Source organism: Sycon ciliatum, chromosome 12, assembly GCF_964019385.1.
Source record: "Sycon ciliatum chromosome 12, ocSycCili1.1, whole genome shotgun sequence".
NCBI lineage: Eukaryota > Metazoa > Porifera > Calcarea > Leucosolenida > Sycettidae > Sycon > Sycon ciliatum.
Genome location: NC_088654.1, coordinates 19,924,739 through 19,951,444, shown reverse-complemented (window position 1 = coordinate 19,951,444; position 26,706 = coordinate 19,924,739). Strand labels below are relative to the sequence as shown.

Below are 26,706 nucleotides of genomic sequence, written 5' to 3'. Positions count from 1 at the left end.
GGGGAGGGGTAGCCAACTGGGTGAAGTCGTCACTCCCCTCCATGCTCATCCCTGAACTCATGTCCCCCGCACATGAGATCATCTGGGTCTCTCTCCAGCTGGGCCCAGGTCTCCGCACCGTCTTGGGAGCAGTGTATCGGCCGGGGTCCTGTGCCCCTAGCGATCTCACCCTAATTGATCATCTCGACACTATCCTCCCAGAAGCTATACCCCAGGGCCCCCACATTATCCTAGCTGGCGATTTCAACGTGCACAACCGGGCTTGGTTGAACAGCTCGAAAACTACGCCTGCAGGCGAGGCTCTCGAAGATACCTGCGCTGCCCATCTTCTTTTTCAGCACGTCACAGTACCGACCCGTGGAGACAACCCGCTAGACCTCATAATGTCAACGTTCACATCCCCAGTAACTACACGTATACTTCCGCCCCTCGGTCGATCTGATCATGCAGTTGTACTGTCAGACTTTTCTTCTGTGCTCCCTAGACGTGAACCGCCTGTTAAGCGAACAGTATTTCGCTACAACAGGGCAGACTGGGATCGCCTCAGGGCGCACCTTCGCAACTTGGAATGGGGTAATATCATCACGGACCCAGAAACTTCGTGTGAGCAGGTTACCGCTTCGATAACTGCAGCTGTTGCACAGTTTGTCCCATCCAAAGTTCTGGAAAGGAGGCCTTCCGATCCGGTATGGTGGACGCCTGAATGCACCCAGACCGAGAGGGAGAAGGAGAAGCGCTGGCGCGATTGGAGAAAACACCCTCATGACCCAGCACTTCAGCAGGCATTCACCAATTCCGTGACTGTAGCGATCGCCACCCATTTCCGATCACGACGTGCAAAGGAGGACAGCCTCCGTCGCAGCCTTTCAACTGGGTCCCTCAGAGACAAACGGTGGTGGACGAAGTTGAAGAGCGCTGCAGGCAACCGCACACAGCCCGAAATTCCCCTAATTGTCGACTCTGACGGCCGCGAGTGGGCAACGAGCTCAGAGAAAGCAGAGGCATTCGCTCGCTTCTTTTCGAAGAAATGCAGCGTTGCCGGTCCGTACCTTGTGGAGGCTGACCTACGGGACCCTGCTCCATCAGATGCTCCACCTCTTCGCACCATCCGCTTCCGCCCAGAGGCTGTGCGCCGCCTTCTGACAAAGCTCGACGTCTCCAAGGCTACAGGGCCTGACGGTATTTCTGCTCGCGTCCTTAAGGAATGTGCCCACGAGCTCGCAGAGCCACTGTCCAAGCTATTTGCTTTATGCTTCCGGTCTGGAGTCTAACCTAGGATGTGGAAGACGGCCAACGTGGTTCCGATCCACAAGCGATCTTCCCGCTCAACCCTTAAGAGAGCATGTCTGAGAATACCAAAGTATGTGTGCAAGTGGATCTCTCCGATTTCGCTCAAAATTTGGAGGTAGGTTCCCTTTGGGGTGTAGATCGATTGTGAAAAGCCCTTGAAAAAGTTTCTGAAGGGAACCTTGAAATTTGCATACCCCCAAAAATGGCCAAAATATTACATTATTTATGGGTCTAGAAACGAGTCACGCCACAGCGTATACGAACAAGCTATGAACAAAACTCCATCAAGCCAACATTGCCTCACCTTAGAAGAGTTCCTGGAGCAGTACCGCTTAGCCATGCCAGGATCCCAGAAGACGAGGTCCAGCACCCCCTGACGCCACAAATGATCGTCTTGAAAATAGCCAATTTCCAAGCGCTGGCAAAACAGCCAGCTACGACCTCAATAGGCCAGAACTATACACCGGCAGATAGTAGAACACCTCTTCTAGCGCTGAGGACATGTCCCCATCTTCCTTTTGGGGTTTTCTTGAAATAAACTTTTTTGAATTTTTCCACTCGACCATGCTGAAAAATGGCCAAAGTCATACCTGCGCAGGAAAGCTCGCCCCTCAGCGACGTCTCCTCAGCAATTTCTACTCCAACACTACTCCCAAGGCCGCAGAACAAAGTGTATTGTTGGCTCTGACAAGAAAAAGCAGCGGTGATCACTTGTCACTCCAAACGACAAGCTTCTTCTTGCGCCACCAATAATTTTTTGTACGACTGTTGATGCAAAAGTGACTGCAGGCATGAGCGCAAATCTTGAATTTTACTACAAGAGGCACGGTGAAATCACGTGCCTTGTGACGCAAGAATGCCAAGTCGCGTGGATCACGGCTCACGAGATTTCAGAGTCACCTTCGTCAAGTGCGCTTGTTACTCGCCTTGAACGCCCGTTAGTCTGGAAGTGATCACACTTGTGTTGTTACTGTGCTCAAGAACACGCTGACCGTGTTGTAGGCCTACGAACCGGGACTTTCTCTGACCATGTAGGTCGAAGACCAGTGAAATGATGATGAAATCACATTCTTTATGACGTAAGAAATCTCTCATGCAGTTCACGCGACAAGTACGTGCAGCCAGTCCTGCTCGCGTGCCAGTCAACACAAAGCGACCGAGCTAGCAGCTTTTGTCGAGCATTGACATGAAAACAAGGGACTTTTACTGTTGGACTATGTTCGGGATTGCAGGAGGTAAGTGTGAAAGATGAATAACTCTCATGCTGTGCAGGGGCATATTTCAACGGCTTGCTGCCATTGCAACACTCCTACAGGACAGTTTGTGGGAGTTCTCAGCAGATCAAGCAGGAAATACAGCTCTGCCAGCTCTTACCTCTGCCATCATGGTCTGTTCCGAGTAGCGTTCCAGGCACGTTCGCGATCCATGGCCGCGTGTCGTGATCCAGGAAGCGTCATCCTACGTCACAGAGCACGCGATCTCACCGTGCATCTTGCAATAAAATTCAAAAACTGCGCTCATGCCTTCAGTCACTTTTGCATCAACAGTCGCCCAAAAAAGTATTGGTGGCGCAAGAAGAAGCTTGTCGTTTGGAGTGACAAGTGATCACCGCTGCTTTTTCTTGTCAGAGCCAACAATACACTTTGTTCTGCGGCCTTGGGAGTAGTGTTGGAGTAGAAATTGCTAAGGAGACGTCGCTGAGCGGCGAGCTTTCCTGCGCAGGTATGACTTTGGCCATTTTTCAGCATGGTCGAGTGGAAAAATTCAAAAAAGTTTATTTCAAGAAAACCCCAAAAGGAAGATGGGGGACATGTCCTCAGCGCTAGAAGAGGTGTTCTACTATCTGCCGGTGTATAGTTCTGGCCTATTGAGGACGTAGCTGGCTGTTTTGCCAGCGCTTGGAAAGTGGCTATTTTCAAGACGATCATTTGTGGCGTCAGGGGGTGCTGGACCTCGTCTTCTGGGATCCTGGCATGGCTAAGCGGTACTGCTCCAGGAACTCTTCTAAGGCGAGGCAATGTTGGCTTGATGGAGTTTTGTTCATAGCTTGTTCGTATACGCTGTGGTGTGACTCGTTTCTAGACCCATAAATAATGTAATATTTTGGCCATTTTTGAGGGGTATGCAAATTTCAAGGTTCCCTTCAGAAACGTTTTCAAGGGCTTTGCACAATCGATCTACACCCCAAAGGGAACCTACCTCCAAATTTTGAGCGAAATCGGAGAGATCCACTTGCACACATACTTTGGTATTCTCAGACATGCTCTCTTAAGAACTATAGGCCCGTATCCTTACTGTGCATAATCTCGAAACTCATGGAAACTCTAGTAAACAGACACATCGTAAACTATTTTGAGGACCACCATCTGCTCACGTCGCACCAGTTTGGATTTCGCAGAGGCCTCGGCACATCAGACGCTTTGCAAGCTCTCCAAACTGCCTGGGCAAGCGCTGTGGGCTGCGGAGGGGCGGCTCGTATCCTTGCTGTGGACATCGCAGGAGCGTTTGACCGTGTCTCTCATGTCGGCCTCCTCCACAAGGTGCGCAGCCTAGGCATCGATGGTCCGCTCCAGAGATGGCTTGCCTCATACCTGGACACTCGTTCATTACAGTGCCTTGTTGAAGGGCGTACGTCAGCTTCGTATACGACCTCCGCTGGAGTCCCCCAGGGAAGCATTCTTGGTCCAACGCTTTTCCTGGCGTACGTCAACGACGCGCCAGACGTTCTCGCTGACGGCGCCAGCTTGGAGGCCTATGCTGATGACACAACCTTATACAGCTTAGTCACCTCCCAGCAGACCCCGGAAGTCGCAGCGCAGTCACTGCAGGTGTCCGTTGACCGACTGCACGAGTAGGGCCGTGCGAGGAAAGTGACTTTTGAACCAACTAAATCCCAGGCCATGACAGCCACCCTCAGACGCGCCGGCTTAGATCTCCCCCCACTCCTGTTTGGTGGCACACTGGTGCCCGAGACAATCAGCATCACCCTCCTTGGTGTGAAGGTGGACGCCAAGTTGACCTTTGGCGATCACCTACGCTCCGTAGCCACCCGTGCACGCCAACGGCTTGGGGTCCTAAACAGAGCCGCCCACATCCTCACCCCCGCCGGCCGGACGACAGTGTATAAGGCGTTCGTACGACCAGTCATGGAGTATGCGCCTCTTGTATGGATGGGAGCTGCGCAGAGTCACCTCCAGCGTCTGAACAATGTTCAGCGCCGCGCACTACATGCTATCGGCCCTGGGGCACACCTACCCAGCTTGGCCATCCGCCGTACTGTTGCCTCGCTTGCCTGCCTGTACAAGCTGCACTACTTGCCTGGTCCACCGCAGCTGCTCTCTGTGTTGCCACCACGCCATATCACCTCTGCCAACCCCAGAACCCGCAGCGAGCACGGTAGTGTCAGTAGCCATGACCACCAGCTCCAACACCAGCTGCCTGCATCTGCCCCGCTGGCACTGAAGCGCTCCTTCCCACACTGCAGCATCAGCGACTGGAACTCCCTCCCTGCCGCTCTCCTGTCCCAGCCTCCCCACAGCAAGAGAATGCAATCATTCAAAACGAACGTTTATCGCCATCTTCGCAGCACAAACTGGCTCTGGGCAGTCGATTCCCTATGAATAGTATGATGCTATGATAGTTTCTCCCCACACTCACTCGTGTAAGCCTTGGGTTTTGCGGGTTTTTCGCATCTTTCTGACCTGTACAGCTCTATCTTCTTCTTTTTCCTTGTTTTGGTGCGTGTTTTTGGCAGTGACGCCGAGACCTCAGGTCGGCAGAGTCATCAATGCCCCACCATCACTGCTGCGTCTCGGCACAGCGCCTGCTCATTACTTGTCAGTTTGTCCTAGTCTCCGTACCATTGTCTTTCCTTATTCTTTTCGAGCTGGTTATGTGAACATAGCAAAAAAAAAAAATTACAGAATGTTGTGTGTGTTGTGGCACTAGGGCTGAAACGAATGCTCAATGAAGCGAACGAATATTCTCTTTCCGAATACATGTGAAACGAAGAATATTCCGAGTATTCTAAACCATACAATATCCATGGATACCTAGTTGTATCCATGGTAACCATAGACAATCAACTGGTGTATACCCCAATTACAGGAGGGACATTTGAAAAGGACAATGTTATCATTATTTTGTCTTGCTGATGACAACACATGGAAGGTGGCAATCTCGCCCACTTTCTGCACCAAAATAAACCTGTTCGATATCAAAAAGTCGAGTTACTGTACATTTACGAACATTCCTATTCTACTCTAACGAAGAATATTCTTTTTTCTGTCTGCACATTTCGAATATTCCTTTCAGCCCTTACAGTGCCTCATGCATAATCAGCATCCTCATTCTGCTATAGATATACATGTGGGTGGCCAGGACCCATTATAGGAACCCAGGGGCGTGACAGGGTGGCTGGGAGTGGTACGACCGGGGTTCCGGGGGTGTCCCGCGGAGAAAAAATAAGGGTTTTTTCGGCTAACAGGCCACGTTTTAGCACTCTACAGCCGCAAAGGAGGGTTCCCTAGCACTTATTAGACAACCCCACTCCAGCTCCAAAAACAAACTTCTCATGGATTTTTTGGTATTTCTGTACATCGTAGGTAGCCAAGCAAGGCAAAAGGAACCCATTCAATGATTCAGCTGATCAGGGCCATTGCCCTCGAAAAAATCGCAAAATCCGAAGTACAAGCGTGCTGCGCGTTCTAGCGCCAGCCGCTGTGCAAAAACGTGTCGTGTCCTGCAAAACTGCCAAAAGTCTGCCGCGTCGCGTGCACTATGTACACGGCCGCGGCCTGGACAGTCGCGAAGTAATTTTAGTTGTTTTTAGAGAGAGAAGAAGATCCTTTTTTTTGTTCGGTGGGATTGAAAGATCTGCCAGTGGACCGGAGAGCTACAACACTGGAAGCAGAAGAAAGCGCTTGCGGAATCTTCTCTGTCATCGTGGCAACAGGACTTTCGTTTGCGAGAGACTTTCGTCGCGGACGCAATTCTTGTTGCTGCTACCAGAAAACTCGGGGAACGAAACGATCGTAAATCGTTATAATATAGGTGAAGCGGGCGCGGGTCATGTCGGTGAACAGCTGCAGAATATTCTGCCGCCGTGGAGCAGCAGTCCAAACACTTTTCACCTTCGGAGAATGAAGCGCTTCCCTTTTCTGTTGACAAGCGCTGCGTTCGCGGGTGTAATGCCTTTTCGAATCCGCTTGCAGTAGATCGTCAGGAGCCAGAGGTACTAGGTAGGTGTCGGTTTGGAAAGAATAATTATAATAATGTTGTAGCTGACAAGTGACATACATGTAGTGTCTCATGACGTGCTGATCGCCATTGTAACATGGTAAATCTTGGAAAATTTTAGTTCTGGACCCAGTGATCGCCGCCAGCTCAGCTCTGTTTCCGTCAAGTTTGCAGTGAATGCGTCCGTGAGGAATCCATCGTCTGGTTGTCTCTACCCGTGACTCCAACCGCCTATCGTAATGGATAGCCGCCTGGAGTCTTGGGCAATAGCTAGCTGCTAGTGCTAGGCATCAAGTCTGTATGCTCCTTGCAATGAAAGTAACAGTTGCGATTTTTGTACAAGTCCGAAGATCCTTGAATTTTTTATTGCTTTTTCGGATGAATTGGGTGGACCATGGTCGTAGTGGTCGTACCGTGTGTGACGCCCCTGGGAACCACTCTCAAACATATCGGGCAGTGTTTCGTATGTCAGAGAAAGTTGCACCTTGCTTATACGCTGCGTGCAAGTACAGTAAAACCTGTCAAGGTGACCACTTGGATAAGGCGACCACCTGTCCTAGAAGACCACTGAAACCAAGACCGAGGGATGCTATTTCCAGTCAAATGACCCTGGATAAGGAGACCACCTGGTAACGGAGACCACGTTTTGAAGGTCCCACGAGCGGTCGTCTTAGAAAGGTTTCACTGTAGTTGGGTAGGTAGGTAGGTAGGTAGGTGTGTGTGTGTGTGTGTGTGTGTGTGTGTGTGTGTGTGTGTGTGTGTGTGTGTGTGTGTGTGTGTGTGTGTGTGTGTGCAAATCCTTCGGAAAACAGCAAGAAGGTCACAGCCACGAGCGCACGGGATATCAGGAGACTAACAGGCCGTACCATCAAAAAACACCACGCTTGGTGAGGTTGCTACAATCTAAGTTAACCCTTAGGTGCCGGTAGGTCGATTTCGACCTATGCCGACAGTGCATACTAAAATCGAGCAAAGAGCCAGTCACGTACATCGCAGGTGCCTGATTTGTTGTACAGGGACCCTTCAGTAGCTGGCCCATACTGTAAGACATGTTATTATAACGAGTCGCAAATTTAACGATTGTCGAAAAATTCGTAGGTTAAAGGGGAAGTCCGGTGAAAAATTTAAATTTCACAGTCCGTAGAGTTCGGGTCGCTGAGTCGAATGGTCTTTGTCCGAGGAGGCTGCGGCTTATGGTTCGTCAGATACGCCCAATCGAACATGTGCGAATTTGAGCGCGCATCACCCCGATCCAGGTGATGACGTCACAGCGTGCAGCCAGGTAGCCACACCATCTAGTTGTGTACAAAAATGGCCATATTCGGAGCGCGTTCGATTGGGGAACCGTTTGTCGCAGCTTCTTCGGACCAAGACCATTCGATTCAGTGTTACAAACACTACGTACCCTGTGATTTTCAGCTCGGTAAACCTGGAGGTTATACCGTATTTTAGCCGTTTCCGAGTTGGTTTTTTCCGTCAGCCCGTCTACGCGCTCTGCGCTGCGTGCATGCAGTGCGTGCAGTGTGTTATCTAGCTGTAGTGCAGTCAACAAACTCATGTCACAACTGACACAAGACTCAGAAAACTAGTCAACACACGGGCTTGTCATGTACTACACTCGTATCAGTCGTATTGTACAGTCATCAGGTCATGTAGTCAGAGAACGTGCGTTTCTCCTTGCCGCCAATGCCGGTGCCGGTGGTTGTGCTTTGAGAAAGATTTTTTTTGTTTTCCGCACCCGCCTCATTATTTTATGCTACAGCGATGAGTGCACAAACGTGACAAGTGACAAAACAGCGAACAGCTCCCGGACCTAGAACTTTCAGATTCCATAGCGTTGTGAGCGAAGAGTCGTGCCCGTGGTTCAAAGAGCCTGCACTGTTCTCCAATTGAGTAGTCCGAAATATTCCAAGTTCGCACCAAAACATCACCATGTGCCAGGCTACTGGAGTCTAAGCGAATCTAATCGGTATGGAACAACATTTAGAGCACTCGCATCACTCTTCTCCATTTTGGCGACCCTGCTCTCCAGCGATCTGATAATTACATCAGCCTCGTCTGCAATAGCTGCTGCTTCTTCATCAGTCGGAAACTCAGTAGCGCTCACTCTTGACTGGCCCACGCGGCCATTTCTTCAGCTGAATACCGAGGTTTTCAGCCCCAGACCGAACTCATGAAGGTCAGCCATGGCTGCATCCTCACTCTCACAAGGAGTTACAGGTCTTCGGGGTCGCTTGCACCACCTAATATCAGTCGCCAAATCATTTGAAATAGCACTGACACTATTGCTTTCACGCACTCCTTTTGACCTAGCTGCACGCTATGACGTTGCAGAGGGTGTGGCGCGGCCGCATGACGTCATGGCGCAGCCCCCGAAACTCAGTTTTTCAAACGGAAATATCTCGAGAACGCTTTCTCGGAGACACATGGGACCAACACCATTCGACTTAGCGCCCGAAACTCTACCGACCCTGAAATTTAAATTTTTCTCCGGACTTCCCCTTTAACGAGAAGATATGCTAACGATCTTGCAGTATTCCGGCATATCCATACACAACGAATATGAAGCAGTACGGCCTCAACGGATCTTATTATAACGAAGAAATGTTATCCGTAAAAACGTTAGATTTACTTCCTCGTTATATATACATGTCTTACAGTAGGTAGCAATAGAGAAAGTAGGGGATTGCATTTGAAAAAGTCGAGTTGTGATCAACGTGATGGCGCAGATCAGCGGAAGTCAATCGAGCGTGGCAGCCTACGCACGCGTCGCGCAACACGAACAGAACGTTGCTGTTTCGCTTCGTTTTCAACTAGTACAGTTCATGGCTACTACAGTTGACCTCCGTCATGGATGCTGCAGAAGGGCTTGAGTTGTTTGAAGAGCTGGAGGCCGATGATGCCCCTGTAGAAGAAGAATCAGAAGACGACGATGGTGAATAATCTGACGCTCTTTTCTCTGACGGAAACCTGCCGTCATCAGATGAGGAAGACCGACTCCACGAAGATTTGGTTTTCGGTGCATTTCTTGAGAACAACAGCTCTTCAGTGAGGACAAAAATTTCCGACGATGAGCTTCAAGAAGCTGTAGGGCAAGGGCGAGCGCAGCCAGTTCGTGGACGTGCTCCGCTCGCGCTGCACGGAGGAATTGCTCGCGGTACTGGTCGAGCTCAGCCAGCTGATGGAACAGCTGATCGTGGCATGCGTGGCGCGTGCGGCGGAGGCCGTGGCGGAGGCCATGGACGAAGTAGTGGATTCGGCGTGCTGAGTGGTGTTGGCGACCAAGATGTTCTTGGACCAGCGCAGTACCCTGACCCTATTGTAGATTTTTCTGACTTGAAAATTCAAAAATCGGATTTTGCTGTGTGTTGCCATTCAGAATACATACTTTTGTCTCTACATCATCTGAACGATTGCGGAGATATAGGCTTTCCAAAAAATTGAGCCAAAACTACGAAAAATCTAAAATTCAGTCAGGCACCAAAACTCTATAGCCTCCTGCCTACAACACCCACACTCATTGCTCTGCCTCCGCGGTGTTGAGCACTGTCAGCACACTGTGTACATCCTCCGGTCTGTATTATGCTAATATTATACCGGTTATATCCATACATCTTCACTCTCCAAACGGTACCTGGGCTACACCAATCACTAAAGGAAAAAGAAATATAAAATTATTCGAATTTTCGGGCAAGGCCCATCATTATCTTCAGGATGGGCCTTGCCCCAAAATTCTAATAATTTAACTTTAGGAGTTTAGATTTCGGCTTGTACAATTCGTTCTCGCAAAGCTTCCCCCTTCTTAACTTATCTTTGATATTTTTGACCCACCCAAGTTGGGTGGTGTGCTGCTTTGCTGCTTCGAATTGTAGTTAGACCGCTTTGTCAAATCGCCTACTGGTCTCGTCATCGTCCAGTGACAATCGACATTCTTTGTTCCGTTGGGACTGTAGCTTGTGCTCGTTTTCGTTGCGCTTGCCTTCCCCTATTTGGTCTTTCCATAACCTTGAACCTTCCAAGTTGGAAGGCTGTCGGTTAGCGCTACGGAGATGTGTTGAAGCTAGGTGTCAGGACGTCGAATGTCTCAGTACTCTGTCAGTTTTGTGCCTAGTTGTTGCACTTTCTGACTGTATATAGTATCTAGTTACAGTGGTGGAGAGTTACTCTTAACTCGTTTCCATATGTCCTTTTCCTTTCTACTTTTATTATTGGCTCAATACCCGAGTTTAAAATTGCACACCTGATGAGCCGTCACGAACCATACGGCGAAACGTACGTCGTGTGAAACAACTTGTTTTGTAGTCAACTAGTCCATCACAATGTCATGCATGAGGAGTACTGTAGGAGTTTAGATTTCGGCTTGTACAATTCGTTCTCGCAAAGCTTCCCCCTTCTTAACTTATCTTTGATATTTTTGACCCACCCAAGTTGGGTGGTGTGCTGCTTTGCTGCTTCGAATTGTAGTTAGACCGCTTTGTCAAATCGCCTACTGGTCTCGTCATCGTCCAGTGACAATCGACATTCTTTGTTCCGTTGGGACTGTAGCTTGTGCTCGTTTTCGTTGCGCTTGCCTTCCCCTATTTGGTCTTTCCATAACCTTGAACCTTCCAAGTTGGAAGGCTGTCGGTTAGCGCTACGGAGATGTGTTGAAGCTAGGTGTCAGGACGTCGAATGTCTCAGTACTCTGTCAGTTTTGTGCCTAGTTGTTGCACTTTCTGACTGTATATAGTATCTAGTTACAGTGGTAGAGAGTTACTCTTAACTCGTTTCCATATGTCCTTTTCCTTTCTACTTTTATTATTGGCTCAATACCCGAGTTTAAAATTTAACTTTCGGCATTCTTTGTTGCCGTGATGCGTAGCCCGTGCTCTTCTTCGTTGCGCTTTCCTTCCCCTCTTGGACCTTTCTGAACCTGAGCCTTCCAAGTTGGAAGGTTGTTGGTTTGCGCCTTGGAGAAGTGTTGGAGCTAGGTGTCAGGTCGCCGAATGTCTCAGTACTCCTTGTCAGTGTTGTGCCATTTTGTCGCACTCGCTGACTGTATAAGATCTGGTTACGTTGGTGGACAGTTAGTCATAACTCGTAACATTTTGTCCTTCTTCTTTTTACAATAATATAATTGGCTCACCATCCGAGTTACAATTTAATATCTCTTTTTCTTTTGGTGATTGGTGAAGCCCAGAGGCCGTTTGGAGAGTGAAGATGTATGGATATAGTAGACGGCTACAGTGGAGTCTTCGCATTTTGAGAAATACCGGTTATAATGTAATTTATAGAAAAGAAAAGGACCAAGGAACTACAAGTTATGCTATAATGTCCACTAACACCACCAGTTACTAAACAATCAGCTCCTGTGATAACATTGCACGACACTGACCGATGGGACTGACGTTCTACAACTAACTGGCTATCAGCTGTAGCACATCTTGGATGTGCACACCAACAGCCTTCCAACTTCAGGGCTCACGGTTGAGATGCCAAAACTCAATTACGTGGGAGGACATCTTGAAATCTGATCACCATAGAAATGAGCTCGCGTGACCCGAGCTACATGCGCGGCAGTGCACGGATCACAGCAAGGACAAGAGATTTTGTGAGGAGAGTTGCAGTGACTGACAAGAAGAAGTAGAACTGAGGAAGACTGGGACCGGCTGGGGACTTGCGTTTCACTTTGGTTGCCGTTCACCGTCGTTGTTATTGCTTCTTTCCGAGGGAGTGTGTTGCGAGCAGTGCTGGCCTCGTAAGCCGAAGGCTTCAGACAGCCTGAGTTCGCACACGGAGTCCTGCGATGAGTAGAAGTTGCGATTTCTGCCGCCGAGTCTTTGCTGAGAAAGGGATCGACATCTATCTCGTCCCCTGATGCACTGGCGCAGGTGAGAGATGGAATGAAGCAAAGGCTCACACCGTGTTCTAGTTCGTTATCTCTGTTCTCAGAGTATTTCGTAAATGCACGGACACGAGTGAAAGAGCCGTGCCACGCTGCTGTGAGAAGTGACGATGGAGAGTTGTGAATTATTTGATTTGCCACTCTGTTTCGTTGCAAGAGGACAAATCAAATGGCTTCGCCGTTGTACTGGTCAAGTATTTTCGGTTCGCCATAGCTGCTGAAGCACACAGCAGTAGAGCGCCGATGAGCGAGACATGTCGACAGCAAACGGTGAATAATATTTCAAGAGTTTGTCAGTCACGGAGAAAACATCGCAAAAAACGCCTTGCTGCTGCCTCGCTGGTGTAGTTTCCACATCTACAGCGCACATGCACATCCTTCCTTCCTTGTCGTCGCGCACGGGAGTTCGCGCGCGCCGCTGCCGACTTAGCTCACTTCAAAACAGTCTAAGGTAGCACAATATTGGCCGATTTTGACAATCGATGCCTCAAAATATTCAGTAGATGCTAAGCTACAGTTCAACTGAAGCGATTTTTTTCTTAATCAAGGGATCGCTGTAGAGCATGCACGGACTTTGTGACAATATCTTTAGTTTCCCCGGGCCAAAATCAAAAATTCATTCGGTTGATCCCCTAGTTCACATCTTGCCTGGTTCCACCCAAATTTTCAGGGTTGTATTGTCTACCTGTGCTACCTTACTCTATTTTGAAGAGGCATGTGTCGCACTGAAAATGCGCTGCGAGATGGCTACAGTTTGTGTACAAGGTGTGGTCGAGCTGTGGTCGCGTGACAGTCAAGCTGTCGTCGCGTGAGCTGGCCAGAAACAAAATGGCGCCCACGTATTTGTACACAACCGTGAGCCCTGGACTTGGAAGGCTCTAAGTTATAATTATGATAACATAAGAGTGGAATTGTCATTGGGCATTATGGAGTAACTTGTAGTTGTGTACGTTTCTCGTTGGCTGAGTATTCTAAAGAAACGAGAAGCAATGTTCTATCGAACTTCGAAGTGATGTTATCATTGTTGAGCGAGCGCTGTGAAACAAAGCTTGCGAAAAAAACATTGTCCTTCTTTTTGTCTTGCTTGTCAAGGGCCCACCCACCCATTCTTTTTGTCTTGCTTGTCAAGGGCCCACCCACCCACCCTATGTACTGTAAGACCAGTAGTGTTAACGAACATACACTGACCGACGCGCATCCAAGATGTGCTAGAGCTGTTAGCCAGTTAGTTGTAGAACGTCAGTACCATCGGTCAGTGTCGTGCAATGTTATCGCATGAGCTGATTGTTTAGTAACTGGTGGTGTTAGTGGACAGTATAGCGTAATTTGTAGTTCCTTGGTCCTTTCTCTTTTGTATAAACTTTCAGTATAATATTATATTATTTTGCTCTGAATGTGATGGTTTCCTTGCTGTACCTTTCTGCACTGCTGATTTTGTCAGTTATAGTTGCTTATTTTTTTAAATCTGGGTGGTCATTCTGCAGTTGCTGTATCTTTTTGCCTCAATTCCGGCAACCCTGTTTTTCCCTTGAAACAAGGCAATGTGGCTGTCCGCAGCTGACCCTGCACTGTGGTTTTGCTGTTGCAAATACGAGCCACGAGAGAGAATCGTGGTCCTTAACTTTACTATATATTTATCATTGGCTCTTCATCCGAGTCCATTATAATTTTATCACCTTCAAAATTCAAAAGCAAAAGTATCTTTTCCACTCAAACTAAACCAGTTATAAGAGTTACCAGCTATAGCAATACATCGCCTATTGTGATCAAATTCTAACTTAATTAAAAGCCACTCAATTGCATACATTATTGACCGTTTATAGTAACTGGTGGTACCTACAGGACGCTTTGGGAAATTGAGATTGTGTAAATGCTGTGTAGTAACGGCAGTGTTGGCGTTTGAAGAAGTGAAATTTGATCACCATAGACGATTATCACTACATGCGATTGGACAGGGGAGTAAAAAAAGTATGAAAGTAATAACTTTACGACTTAGTCATGATGACATTATTATTTGAAACTCGGATGTTGAGCCATAAATAAATGTGGAAAGGAGAATGTCGATTGTTACTGGTCTCGTCATCGTCCAGTAACAGTCGACATTCTTTGTTTCGTTGGGACTGTAGCTTCTGCTCGTTTTCGTTGCGCTTGCCTTCCCCTCTCTGGTATTTCCATAACCTTGAACCTTCCAAGTTGGAAGGCTGTCGGTTAGCGCTACGGAGATGTGTTGAAGCTAGGTGTCGGGACGTCAAATGTCTCAGTACACTTGTCAGTTTTGTGCCTAGTTATTGCACTTTCTGCCTGTATATAGTATCCAGTTACAGTGATGGAGAGTTACTCTTAACTCGTTTCCATATGTCCTCTTCCTTTCCACCATTATTATCATTATTATTATTAAACTCAATCTCGTAGCATGTGCACGCATTGCTTATGTGGAGAGCGACCCCAGAGATGAGGGCGATAACCAGCCGATGCGCTTTATTATTATAAATCAGCACTTGGCCGAAGGCCGGAGATTGGCACCCACCGGGCTAGCATCCAGCAACCAAAGGTGGGGCCATACATCATATGGATATTAACACGCATGCATTCTTCGCTATTGCAGACCAGTTGAGAACACACAACGTATGGAGGATTCATGGAGTGCTGGGCAACCGAATCTGGCATGTGATAATCATTATGTAGGATTGTCCACGCACGAGGTGCAGCCCATGAATTGGGCACCCATGAGATGGGCGGAGTGTGGACGGCTCATATGATAGTATGTATGATAGTCCACGCACAAAGTGCAGCCCATAAACTGGGGCCATGAAATGGACGGAGTGTGGACGGCCCACGCACGAAGTGTGATGCCTGTTAGGGAGCAGGAGTGTGGGTGTGTAATAGCTGGCCCCGGCGGCAATCACACTCACTCCAGTTAAACACTCACGTCGTAGTTTACCAGTAGTTATCAGGAAAGAAATATTATACACACTTGGAATGCAAAGAGAATAGAAAGGTAACAAGAAAGAAGAAAGCAAGGGAACAAAAGTCCGGCAACCGGCAACCATGTTGTAGGTCATTAACCAATCAGCAATCTACTAAAACCGGTCGCCGACGAAATTCTAGAAACATTAGCATAATTAACCAATCACAGTTCACAGCTCTGGAACATTCTGGAACATTAATACTAGCTGCCAATCACAGTTCTCAACAGACAGTCATACGGGTAAAGTGGGGAAATACGGGTTTAGCCATACACGACTCATACATTACTCACGAGCGACTCACTGAAAGGGTAATAACATGCAGATACAAAATACGCAAGGAGAGAAAAAAAATGTAACTAACTGCCCATCTTCGGGTTTGAACCTAGGAATCTGCATCAACACAATCTCTACAAATAAATACTCTTTTACTGCGAAAAATATACTTTATATCAAAATGCAACTCCTACAGGTGTATGGGTGTGGTGGCCAAAGGCCGTGGTAGATTGCCAGATGAGAGGAGATAGCTTGGCCATGGTTGCCCAGCCTCCATGCTAAGTTGTGACATATGTCAATGCACGTGAACGACCCTGTTGTTGCTGTCAGTGAAGTTTGTCAGCACAATCTTAGCAAAGCATATTGCTGTGCTGTTCCAAACAATCGGCAGCTGATCTAAGCAGGTGTGCGGGTTCATGCATCAGTGTGAGTTGTGTGCCCGAGTGGCGGGTTCTTACATACCTCATTGTGTTCTACGATGCGCCTGTACCTCGGCCAGCTTTTGGGTCAGCTGTGCCACATCTGTGTCGGTCGTTCTGATGTGGCACAGGACACTGTTGCTCCACCATCGGCCCATTGCCCTGATAAACCAGTCAGGGGTACCCACCATGGCTGCAGTACAGCTTGTATCGTCATGGCAGCGTGACATCATGGTTTCTCTCATATACATCATGATCTGTACGCCATACGCTGCTCTGTGTGTACTGCACATTATACATGTGTTGTCACTGCCCTTTTGGAGGGTTTGTGCCCCTTTTGGCACGTGTGTGCGGACCGCGTGCGGACTGCGCCGGTTGCGCATGCTTGCATGATTATCGTACATGTTCTTGTTGTTGTGCGCATGCTTGCATACTTATCGTACGCATTCTGGTTGTTTTGGGTGCCTTCTTCTTGAGACTCTCTTTGGAGCAACAACAATAATCTGTTCTCTGAGTGTGGCGTCCGTGTGATATGAGATATCGAGAGTAATCGGAAGGGCTATCGTGCGAGGCATAACACCCCCCGACGACAATTGGCGCCCAGCGTGGGGCTCAAACCCACGAACCTGAGATTAAGAGTCTCATGCTTTACCGACTGAGTCGTCGGGGGGGGGGGGGGGGGGGGTGTTATGCCTCGCACGATAGCCCTTCCGATTACTCTCGATATCTCATATCACACGGACGCCACACTCAGAGAACAGATTATTGTTGTTGCTCCAAAGAGAGTCTCAAGAAGAAGGCACCCAAAACAACCAGAATGCGTACGATAAGTATGCAAGCATGCGCACAACAACAAGAACATGTACGATAATCATGCAAGCATGCGCAACCGGCGCAGTCCGCGCGCGGTCCGCACACACGTGCCAAAAGGGGCACAAACCCTCCAAAAGGGCAGTGACAACAGTACAGTTGCTCAGGGTAATGAAGTTGTACAGAGTCATCATGAAGGCTGAATGCATGCGAGAATAAGACCAAATAGTACAGACCAGCTGGGGTGCACTCCATAGATCAACTTCACTCCACAAATCCCAGACAACTAAACTTTCTTAAGTTCATTAATTTTACATAGAAGTAAAGATAAGGACGCACAACCAGGATCCGTATATGTACACAGTATGGGAATGCATAGAGATAACCGATCCCGGAACATATCGGGTACAACAATCAACTCGTAAGAGTGCAGAGTATAGAGAGAGTTATCCATGTTGGGTAAGGGTAACGGAACCACAACAATCAGGTTCCTGATGGTACTGAGCTAGTTTGCTTTTATTTTCCTCCTCTCCTTCATCAAAACGACTGTTTTGTTTATTTTTTTATATTTTTTACTGTCAATCCTTGTACAGGTCCACCAATGCCAGCAATATCTTTTTCGAAGATTCAATCAAAACAGTTCACTGTCTCTATTACTCCCGCTGCGGGTAACTATAACCCCAAGAAATGGTGTTACGGAGTGGACAGGAAATCTATTTCTGGCATACCCAGTACCTCAGTGAAGAGAGCATCAGACAGTTGCACTGCTGTTATAACTGCTGACCTATTTGCCGCACAGACAGGTACTATCGATAATTTAGAAGAGGATTCAATCTTCCAAGTTGTTGCCTATTTTACAAATGGAAACGATGCAGGTGGCCCCAGTATAACATCTCCAGTTACTACCACCGCTGACGGTAAGTACATTGAATCTTGCACCAGCAAAAAGTACACTGTACTGACTCGTGCACATTGTCTACTGCACATTTCGAAATAATAAGCAAACTGATTTGTCCAGAAAAATTCAAGACGATATGGATAATTTAACCCTTTGACTGCTGATGGGTATTGCGGCCGGAGCAAACTGTGCTGTATGTAGGAAATTATTCGTCCGTATCTACAACTTGAAGTCATGTTGCTGGTGTGTGAGGTCGGCCGGAGAGCACGTTTGGTGGAGGTGGAATAACAGGGCGCCTAGTGTTACGTGACCTGTCGTAGCTATAACCAACAATGCTACAGCTGTGTGAATGGTAACATGCGGAAAACTCGGCCTCCAGCCGAGATTCGAGCTGTGAATTTTGACACCTTGCCCTTCGTACGAATGAAAGGTTCCTTAGTGTTCGACTTCCCCGATTATAAGCCGTATTCAAATATTTGTTGCACCCAGCTTTCAGGTTTGAGCCACAGGTTCAAACAGTGGTCATTTACGGACAGTAAATGTAGCTCGATAGGAAGTCAAAATCTCGTCTTCTGCGCATCTTTCTGTCCATCAGGTCACCAAGCGTCTTGGCTCGAGATCCGCGTGCATGCGCTTCCCACTAGTTGGCCGTGCATGCAGTGTACAGTGTAAACATCATAGATCTACGACTCGCGGCATGCAGCATGCACTAACTGGCCGTGTATGTTGACTGAGATCCGTTTTTTTGGTCGATCAGTACTCACAGTACGCAGTAGACACAGTGCAAGCGCTCGTGTCCACAAGTGCAACTCATTCGAGAATAGAAATCTATACTACTTGCAGCTAGGCATTGGGCTCTAGAGTTCATCCTCATGTTTCTCCTACATGTACAGTCATGTATTTGTAATCGAAAGAGGTAGGCATCAACTGTACCCAGACTGTATCCGCAAAAAAAGAGAACAGGTCTTTTTTTCTTTCAAGGAGGATTGGATTCGCAAACATAGGGTTGCAAGGAGTTCTATGGCCAAGAGCTATGTGTTTCGCAGAGGGGGTTCGAGTCATGTCTGTCGCGATGTCGGTGGTATGAATGAGCTGTAGCAATACTGCAAGACAAAAAAATCGTGTGGAATTGTAACGGATTGCCGGTAGTCCGCAGACGTTTTACTTGTGCAGTTACAGCTAGGTCAATGCAATGGCATCCTTTTTTTGCTTGTGCAGTTACAGCTAGGTCAATGCAATGGCATCCTTTTTTTGCTTGTGCAGTTACAGCTAGGTCAATGCAATGACATCATTTTTTTGCTTGTGCAGTCACAGCTAGGTCAATGCAATGACATCATTTTTTTGCTTGTACAGTTACTGCTAGGTAAGTGCAATGACATCCTTTTTTGCTTGAGCAGTTACAGCTAGGTCAATGCAATGACATCCTTTTTTGCTTGTGCAGTTACAGCTAGGTCAATGCAATGACATCCTTTTTTGCTTGTGCAGTTACAGCTAGGTCAATGCAACGACATCCTTTTTTTGCTTGTGCAGTTACAGCTAGGTCAATGCAACGACATCCTTTTTTTGATTGTGCAGTTACAGCTAGGTCAATGCAATGACGTCCTTTTTTGCTTGTGCAGTTACAGCTAGGTCAATGCAATGACATCCTTTTTTGCTTGAGCAGTTACAGCTAGGTCAATGCAATTGTGGTAGATTTGGTGTCACGTGTTTGTTTCGTCTTGGTCGCTGTGGACACGCGTCATTGGTTGGTGGTGTTGTGCGCATGCGCGAAACTGTGTGAGCTAGTCTTTGGTCTGTCGTCTTGTCAAGATGTAGTCGTTTTCCGTGTTCTTGTTTATTCGTCAATAAAAGAGTGTAAAAAGGCAGTCCCGCAGCTCACGACCCTGAGAAAGAGTGTAAAAAGGCAGTCCAGTGGTGGCGGTTGAGCTGATGCAGTGATGGAGAAGTAGTGTTAGACTTACAACTACAACATTTGGCGCCCAACTATCTCTCGACGCGGAGTTCTGCCTCCGCAGCTCACGACCCTGAGATGTGTGTTGCTCCCGTCACTGCTGGACTGTCCTTGTTTCTTCGTCACCCCTGTCCGTGTTCGAACGTTCGTCGTGGAGCTGTGTCGTGGAGCTGTGTCGTCGTGCTGTGTCGTCGTGCTGTGTCGTCGTCCGGTGTCCCGTCGTCGTCGTCCCGTCGTCGTCGTCTACTCAATTCGATCAAGCTGACGCCCTCCGCTGAGCTGTGTTCAAGTGTCGCTGTGCGTCCGCCGTTTCGTTGTCCTGATACGAGTGGAGTATCAGCTTCGCAGTTGGCTTCCTGCTGCTCCGAAGTCGTGTGCTGGCTGGGAATGCGCCGCCTTTCTTCTCTCCATATCTCTCTTCTTGCTTTTCTTTGTTTTCCGGTGAGTGTTTATGTGTGTGCATGCGTGCGTGCATACGGGAGTTTGTTTGAATTGCTACTTGTCTTGGGAACTGGCGTCTGATCATGGTGAACCACGTTTGGTTCTCCTTGTGGCAGTCCACATCGAAGGCAACGAACGTCCGATCAGGGTGAGCCCCGGTTCATTGCTGGGAGCTAGACTCGCTGCTTGTTTGTCGTTGCCATGTATATATTTTATTTATTTTTGTTTTTTTGGTGACAGTCATGGGTTTGGCTGGCGTTGTGTGGATGGGCAGGGCCCATCGGTTTTTAGGCTTAGGTTTAGCCTGTGTTTTTTTGTGTGTGCGTGGCTAGACAGCAATGCAATGTTTCTTCTCTTCTCTTTAACATTCACCTCTCTTTCTTTCTTCTGGCTTTGGTTGCCCTGTTTTATTCTGGGGAGCTACATGCGTTGGTCCTGTGGCTACTTTTGCTGTTTGCGGTTGCGTCTCTCTGCGTATTGTGTTTTATTTGGTCATACCGAGGACGGTATGTGTTTTTTTGGTCGGGATATTGTGGTAGATTTGGTGTCACATGTTTGTTTCGTCTTGGTCGCTGTGGACACGCGTCATTGGTTGGTGGTGTTGTGCGCATGCGCGAAACTGTGTGAGCTAGTCTTTGGTCTGTCGTCTTGTCAAGATGTAGTCGTTTTCCGTGTTCTTGTTTATTCGTCAATAAAAGAGTGTAAAAAGGCAGTCCAGTGGTGGCGGTTGAGCTGATGCAGTGATGGAGAAGTAGTGTTAGACTTACAACTACAACACAATGACATCCTTTTTTGCTTGTGCAGTTACAGCTAGGTCAATGCAATGTCATCCTTTTTTGCTTGTGCAGTTCCAGCTAGGTCAATGCAATGAAATCCTTTTTTGCTTGGGCAGTTACAGCTAGGTCAATGCAATGACATCCATTTTTGCTTGAGCAGTTACAACTAGGTCAATGCAATGACGTCCTTTTTGCTTGTGCAGTTACAGCTAGGTCAATGCAATGACATCCTTTTTTTGCTTGAGCAGCAGTCATGAAAAAAACATCTGCTGATGGTGGATGCGCTAAACAAAATGGTGTCCAGGGAAAACAGTCAAAATCAACACACACACATACCTCAGACCTCAGACATGCCCATCGCGGAAGCGATGATAGCGAACAGCTATGTTAGACATAGCAACTTGTGCTGGGATTACACCATTCAACAGCTTGGAAGGCTGATGAATTGACCGCCACTATTTTTAGCCTGGTATCCACCACACAGCTGTTTGAAGTGACACATACACACACACACACACACACACACACACACACACACACACACACACACACACACACACACACACACACACACCTGTCCTGTCCTGTCCTGTCCAGTAGAGCCACTACCACTAGGGTCACGTGGGCCCCGGAGGGGCAGCAGAGAGAGAGAAAGAGCACGCCACCCGATGGCGCTCCAGATGCGAGACTAGTCGGAACTGGTGAGAGCAGATACACATATGCGGGAACTTGTCCCGTTCTCTGGCCGTTGGTCGGTGGCAGTGTGTTGAACAGCAATGGTGGTTGCGTCCCTGGGTTGAGCGGAAACAACGATTGCAGGTTCCACAGTGAGCATTGCAGCACCTCTGAGCGGTAGTGTCACTGGTGACAACAGCAGCTGGTTCGGTCGGTACTGGGTACGAGGTAGAAGCGGAGCAACGATGCACAGCCAAGTCTCCGCGGCTCCGGAACCAACGATGACACCGAGGGCACTGACATGCACCTCTCTGCTCCGAAACCGGCTTCTGCCGTTTAGCCGTGCACTTGTGCCTAGCGAGGTCACCCTGACGTGCGAAGTGCCGGGCGCATGTGAAACAAGTCACCAGTGCCGGCACGAGGAGATCCGGGGCATCCAAGGTGTAAGCCAACCTCCAGTCTGGGCGAGAGTCACAGGCCATTCTTTACCAGTCCGCTTCAAGGTCTCGTGAGCGGAGGTCCTTTACAGTCCAGTTTTTCCACCGCCGACGTGGGCCATGTGCCGGGCGACAAGATGGCAGAGTGCCGAACAGCAACTGTTTGGGCAATCGCACGTCGTCTATGCGGGCGACATGGCCTAGCCACTCGAGGAGCCGATGCTGAACCTTGGTGGCGATGGTTTCAGAGTCACCCCACCACTCAAGCAGCTGGCTGTTTGATATGTGGTCATCCCAGCAACGATGGCGTGTGATACCCAATATCGACCGCACGCATCGCATGTGGAAAACAGACACACACACACACACACACACACACACACACACACACACACACACACACACACACACACACACACACACACACACACACACACACACACACACACACACACACACACACACACACACACACACACACACACACACACACACACACACACACTGTACACACACACGCATATGCGCACACTCTCAGGTACCCGAGAGCACCTGCTCCCTCTGATGTTGGAGGGATAGATAGGCCTTTTGCGCAAAAAAAGAACATGCTCAATATGGCGTCCTCAAATCGAATGTATACAAGGGCAGCTAGCTACGTCAAATCCGTAGTCACTCAGCAGAAATGATAGAAAGATTTTGTAAACGTGAAAAATATCGCGGAACGATCGCAGCCCACATCTCGAAAGAAAAGGTTCAACTATGAAAAATACTGCAATGCGCGGCACCACATCCCTCCGCCGGTAGCTCCAGGTGGCACTGTGGCATCCACCATCGAGGCACACACATGCCGGACCAAGCCACCGCGGCTTCTCAGCCGCCGCCCACACCGCCCGCACTGACTGGCGCCCCGCTGCTCAGACACAGGCCGCGCACGCTCCTCCAGACACTTATGCCGAGCCATGTCTCCTTTCCGTGCAAAATCCCGTCCGCATACCGTACACACACACACACACACACACACACACACACACACACACACACACACACACACACACACACATACACACACACACACACACACACACACACACACACACACTGTACACACACACACACTGTACACACACAAACACACACACACACACACACACACACACACTCACACTGTACACACACACGTATGCGCATGTACACACACATGCGCACGCTCTCAGGTACCCGAGAGCACCTGCTCCCTCTGATGTTGGAGGGATAGATAGGCCTTTTGCGCAAAAAAAGAACATGCCCAATATGGCGGCCTCGAATCGAATGCATGCAAGGCCAGCTAGTTATTTCAAATCCGTAGTCACTCAACAAACATGAGAATGATTTTGTAAACGTGGAAAATATCGCGGAATGATCGAAGCCCACATCTCAAAAGAAAAGGTTCAACTGTGAAAAATACTGCAACAGAGAGAGGTTGTTACTTAGGATAGATATAACATTAGAGAATGCAGACACAACAAAGCCGAATCAGTCGCATAGAACGACAGAGCAGCAGCTATCAAACGCTACAAGCAGATAAACGGCAGAAGAAGAGGCAAACAAAATTCTGATAAGGTAAGGTGAAAAGAATGAGTGTCAAAGAACACTAGCCAATGACACAGTGAGTATCACAATGTCACTTGCTACAATTCCATATCGTCATGCAGATTATTTTGTCACGAAATACCCCTACTATGCTGCAACATACTGACCTGTCGAAAAGGAACTTTTTAAATATCAGGGGCGTCACACACGGTACGACCACTACGACCATGGTCGTACCACTTTTCGTCCAGGATGGTCCACCCAATTCATCCAAAAAAGCGATAAAAAAATTCAAGGATCTTCGGACTTGTACAAAAGTCAAAACATCGTAACTACAACTAAAAGTCGCTCTAAAAGTCACGGCACGAAGCACGGCATTCCTGTACATGTGTACTATACTCTAGCAGTGTACTCGTACAGTGAGAAGATGGTCACAGCACTCGCCCATATGTACAGATTGTACATGTCGGTGTGCTAAACAAGGCAGATCGCGCCTTGCTCGTAGGCCGGATGTGACCAGTGACATGTCACACCTCGTAGCACAACGCGAAGTGTTGCAAGACTAGCGTAAATCCACTAGTACTAATCACATTATAGTACTTAGCACCTCACAGTCACACCACAACTGCGCACAAGGAGCACGCCGTAGATCTATGTACACAGTTTGCGAAGCCAAATCGTTACATGTATAATGTTGTGATTGAGGCGGACTTACCGTCACACTTGGCTTCGTAGCTGCAGGGTAGTTTCAATGGCGGCGGAATCCGCTGGACCAGAGATTGCGGATAAGCCCAATCAGCCCAGGGATTTCCAGTTTCCGAAGCGCAGCTATGGAGTAGCGACTGTTCTGTGGCGGTCCTTCCAGCCACAATGGTTTGATGTTTTTCCCTGGTTGCCCTGGGACTCCGCAAGCGAGCGAGCGTTTTGCCACACTTGCGTCAGAGCGTCGAGGCGAGGCCTTATTTCCTCCAGAACCGTGGAGCAAGCCTTCGTGACAACAGGCTATCAGAATTGGAAGGAGGCAAGGCGCTTGATGTCGAAACATGCCGAGTCGCGCGCCACAAGGAAGCGGTCGATCGCCTGCTGACAATCCCGGAAAATGTCGGCGATGTTGGTGAGCGCTTGGACTCCCAGTTTACTGCCCAGCGGAAGGAGAATCATGCTTGTCTGCTGCAAGTGCTCCGATCGTGCGCTTTCTCGCACGACAGGGACTCGCTTTGCGTGGAAGCTCCAGGTCGGGAGGTGGAGAGTGTGACGGTAATTTTCTGCAGGTCCTGGCTCTACTGTCGGACAATGATGAGAGTCAAGTGCGCTGGCTGAACCGTCGGACTGACAAGTACACTAGTGCTGCCATTCAGAATGAAATACTTCAGGTAAGAATCAGACAAATGACTGCATGTTAATGATGTTATGCTATTGGATACATTCTTCAGAGCAATAATTGTGTTGCCAACTTCGATGTTTCAGACAAATGACTGCATGTTAATGATATGCTATTGGATATTATTATTATTCAGACTCAGAGCAATAATTGTGTTGCCACCTTCGATGTACTTCGAAAATAGCGAACAATAAACACTGTGGCATTTTCGTGATAGCAATGGCTTATCACTTATCAGCTATTGTTCCATTTCAGTGAATATATTGCAGCTGACTAATATTCACACAAACTTATTATTGTTGTATTGGCCTTTTGCTTGCCTCTCCTAGGTGATGGCCCATCGTTTGCTTCGTCAGTTGTCACTCCGGATTCGGAACGAGATCTTTGCGATCATGGTTGATGAGACAACTGACTGCTCCACCGTGGAGCAATGTGTTGTAGTTGTCCGTTGGGTAGACGACAATCTCGAAGCCCAAGAGGATTTCCTTGGATTTTATGCAATCCACACAGCCAACGCTTCAACTGTTGTCCAGGTAAATGCTGTCACTTGATGTTTAAAATCTTTTTGATAGAGCACTGTATTGACAATGTACTGTGCAAAAATTACATTTCAGGGATTTGAGTATTTTAATATGGTAGCAGTCAGTGTGAATGATTTTGCAATGTATTTGCACAGCGTGCCATTTACTTGCAGTCCCACAACATTGTTTTGATCTGGGTGTTTTGGTCTTGGTTTGTTCCTCATTGCACAGGTAATAAAAGACAGCATTATTCGCATGGGCATGTCACTCGCCAACTGCAGAGGCCAATGCTATGATGGTGCTGCAGTTATGAAGGGCACAAGGAATGGTGTGGCAAAACAGATCCAGGACGAGCAACCCAAAGCGATCTTCACGCATTGCTATGGACATTCGTTGAATCTGGCCTGCCAGGACATGGTGAGAGACGTGAAGGTGGTGAAGGATGCGCTAGACACTACCTTCGAGCTGAGCAAGCTACTCAAGTACTCGGCTAAGCGGACTGCTGAGTTTTCGAAGTTAAAAGAAGAGATAGCACCTGATGAGCCTGGTTTTCGAACCCTGTGCCCGACTCGTTGGACTGTCCGTGCAGCATCATTGCAGAGTGTCCTGGCAAACTATGAAGTAATCCAGGCCAGTCTTGAGAGATTTACGGAGTTGGCGAAGTACGACCACGAGATGTCAGCCAAGTGTAACGGAGTCGGCCATCAGCTAGCCACTTTCGAGTTTCTGTTTGGAACCTGCCTCGGTCACCTAGTTCTGCGTCTTGCTGACAACCTCAGTGTGGCGCTCCAACAGAAGTCACTCTCAGCAGCAGATGGGCAAAGGATGGCTTCGCAGACTGTAAAGGCGTTACAGAAGCTTCGATCCGAAGAGGAATTTCAGAAGTTCTGGGCCGATGTTCTCCTCAAACAGTCTGCTGTGGATGTCAGTGAGCCGCAGCTGCCACGTCGCCGCAAAACCCCTGCTCGCCTTCAGACGGGCACCTCCAGTCCTCACTTCCCAGCTACAGTAGAGGACCTCTATCGTCCGATGTTCTTTTCGGCACTGGACACCATCATAGCAGCTATCGGTGACCGGTTTGACCAGCCTGGTTTGCAGCATTACCAGAACCTAGAGCAACTTCTGCTGAAGGCTGCAGCTGGTTCTGCCTACAAGGACGAGAAGGAGCATGTTG

The 26,706-nt window shown here is 48.3% G+C and overlaps 1 protein-coding gene across 2 annotated transcripts in view; it reads left to right on the top strand.

Moving 5' to 3' along the window:
• Window positions 1-26,706, top strand: part of LOC135827830 (uncharacterized) — a 188,961-nt gene that overhangs the window by 12,432 nt on the left and 149,823 nt on the right. The window contains exon 3 of one of the 2 annotated variants that reach the window (XM_065340258.1): window positions 17,477-17,800. The exons of the other annotated variant lie outside the window; for it this stretch is intronic. Coding sequence (XP_065196330.1) covers window positions 17,477-17,800 — 324 coding nt within the window. The remainder of the gene's footprint in view (window positions 1-17,476; window positions 17,801-26,706) is intronic. 2 annotated transcript variants of the gene reach the window in all.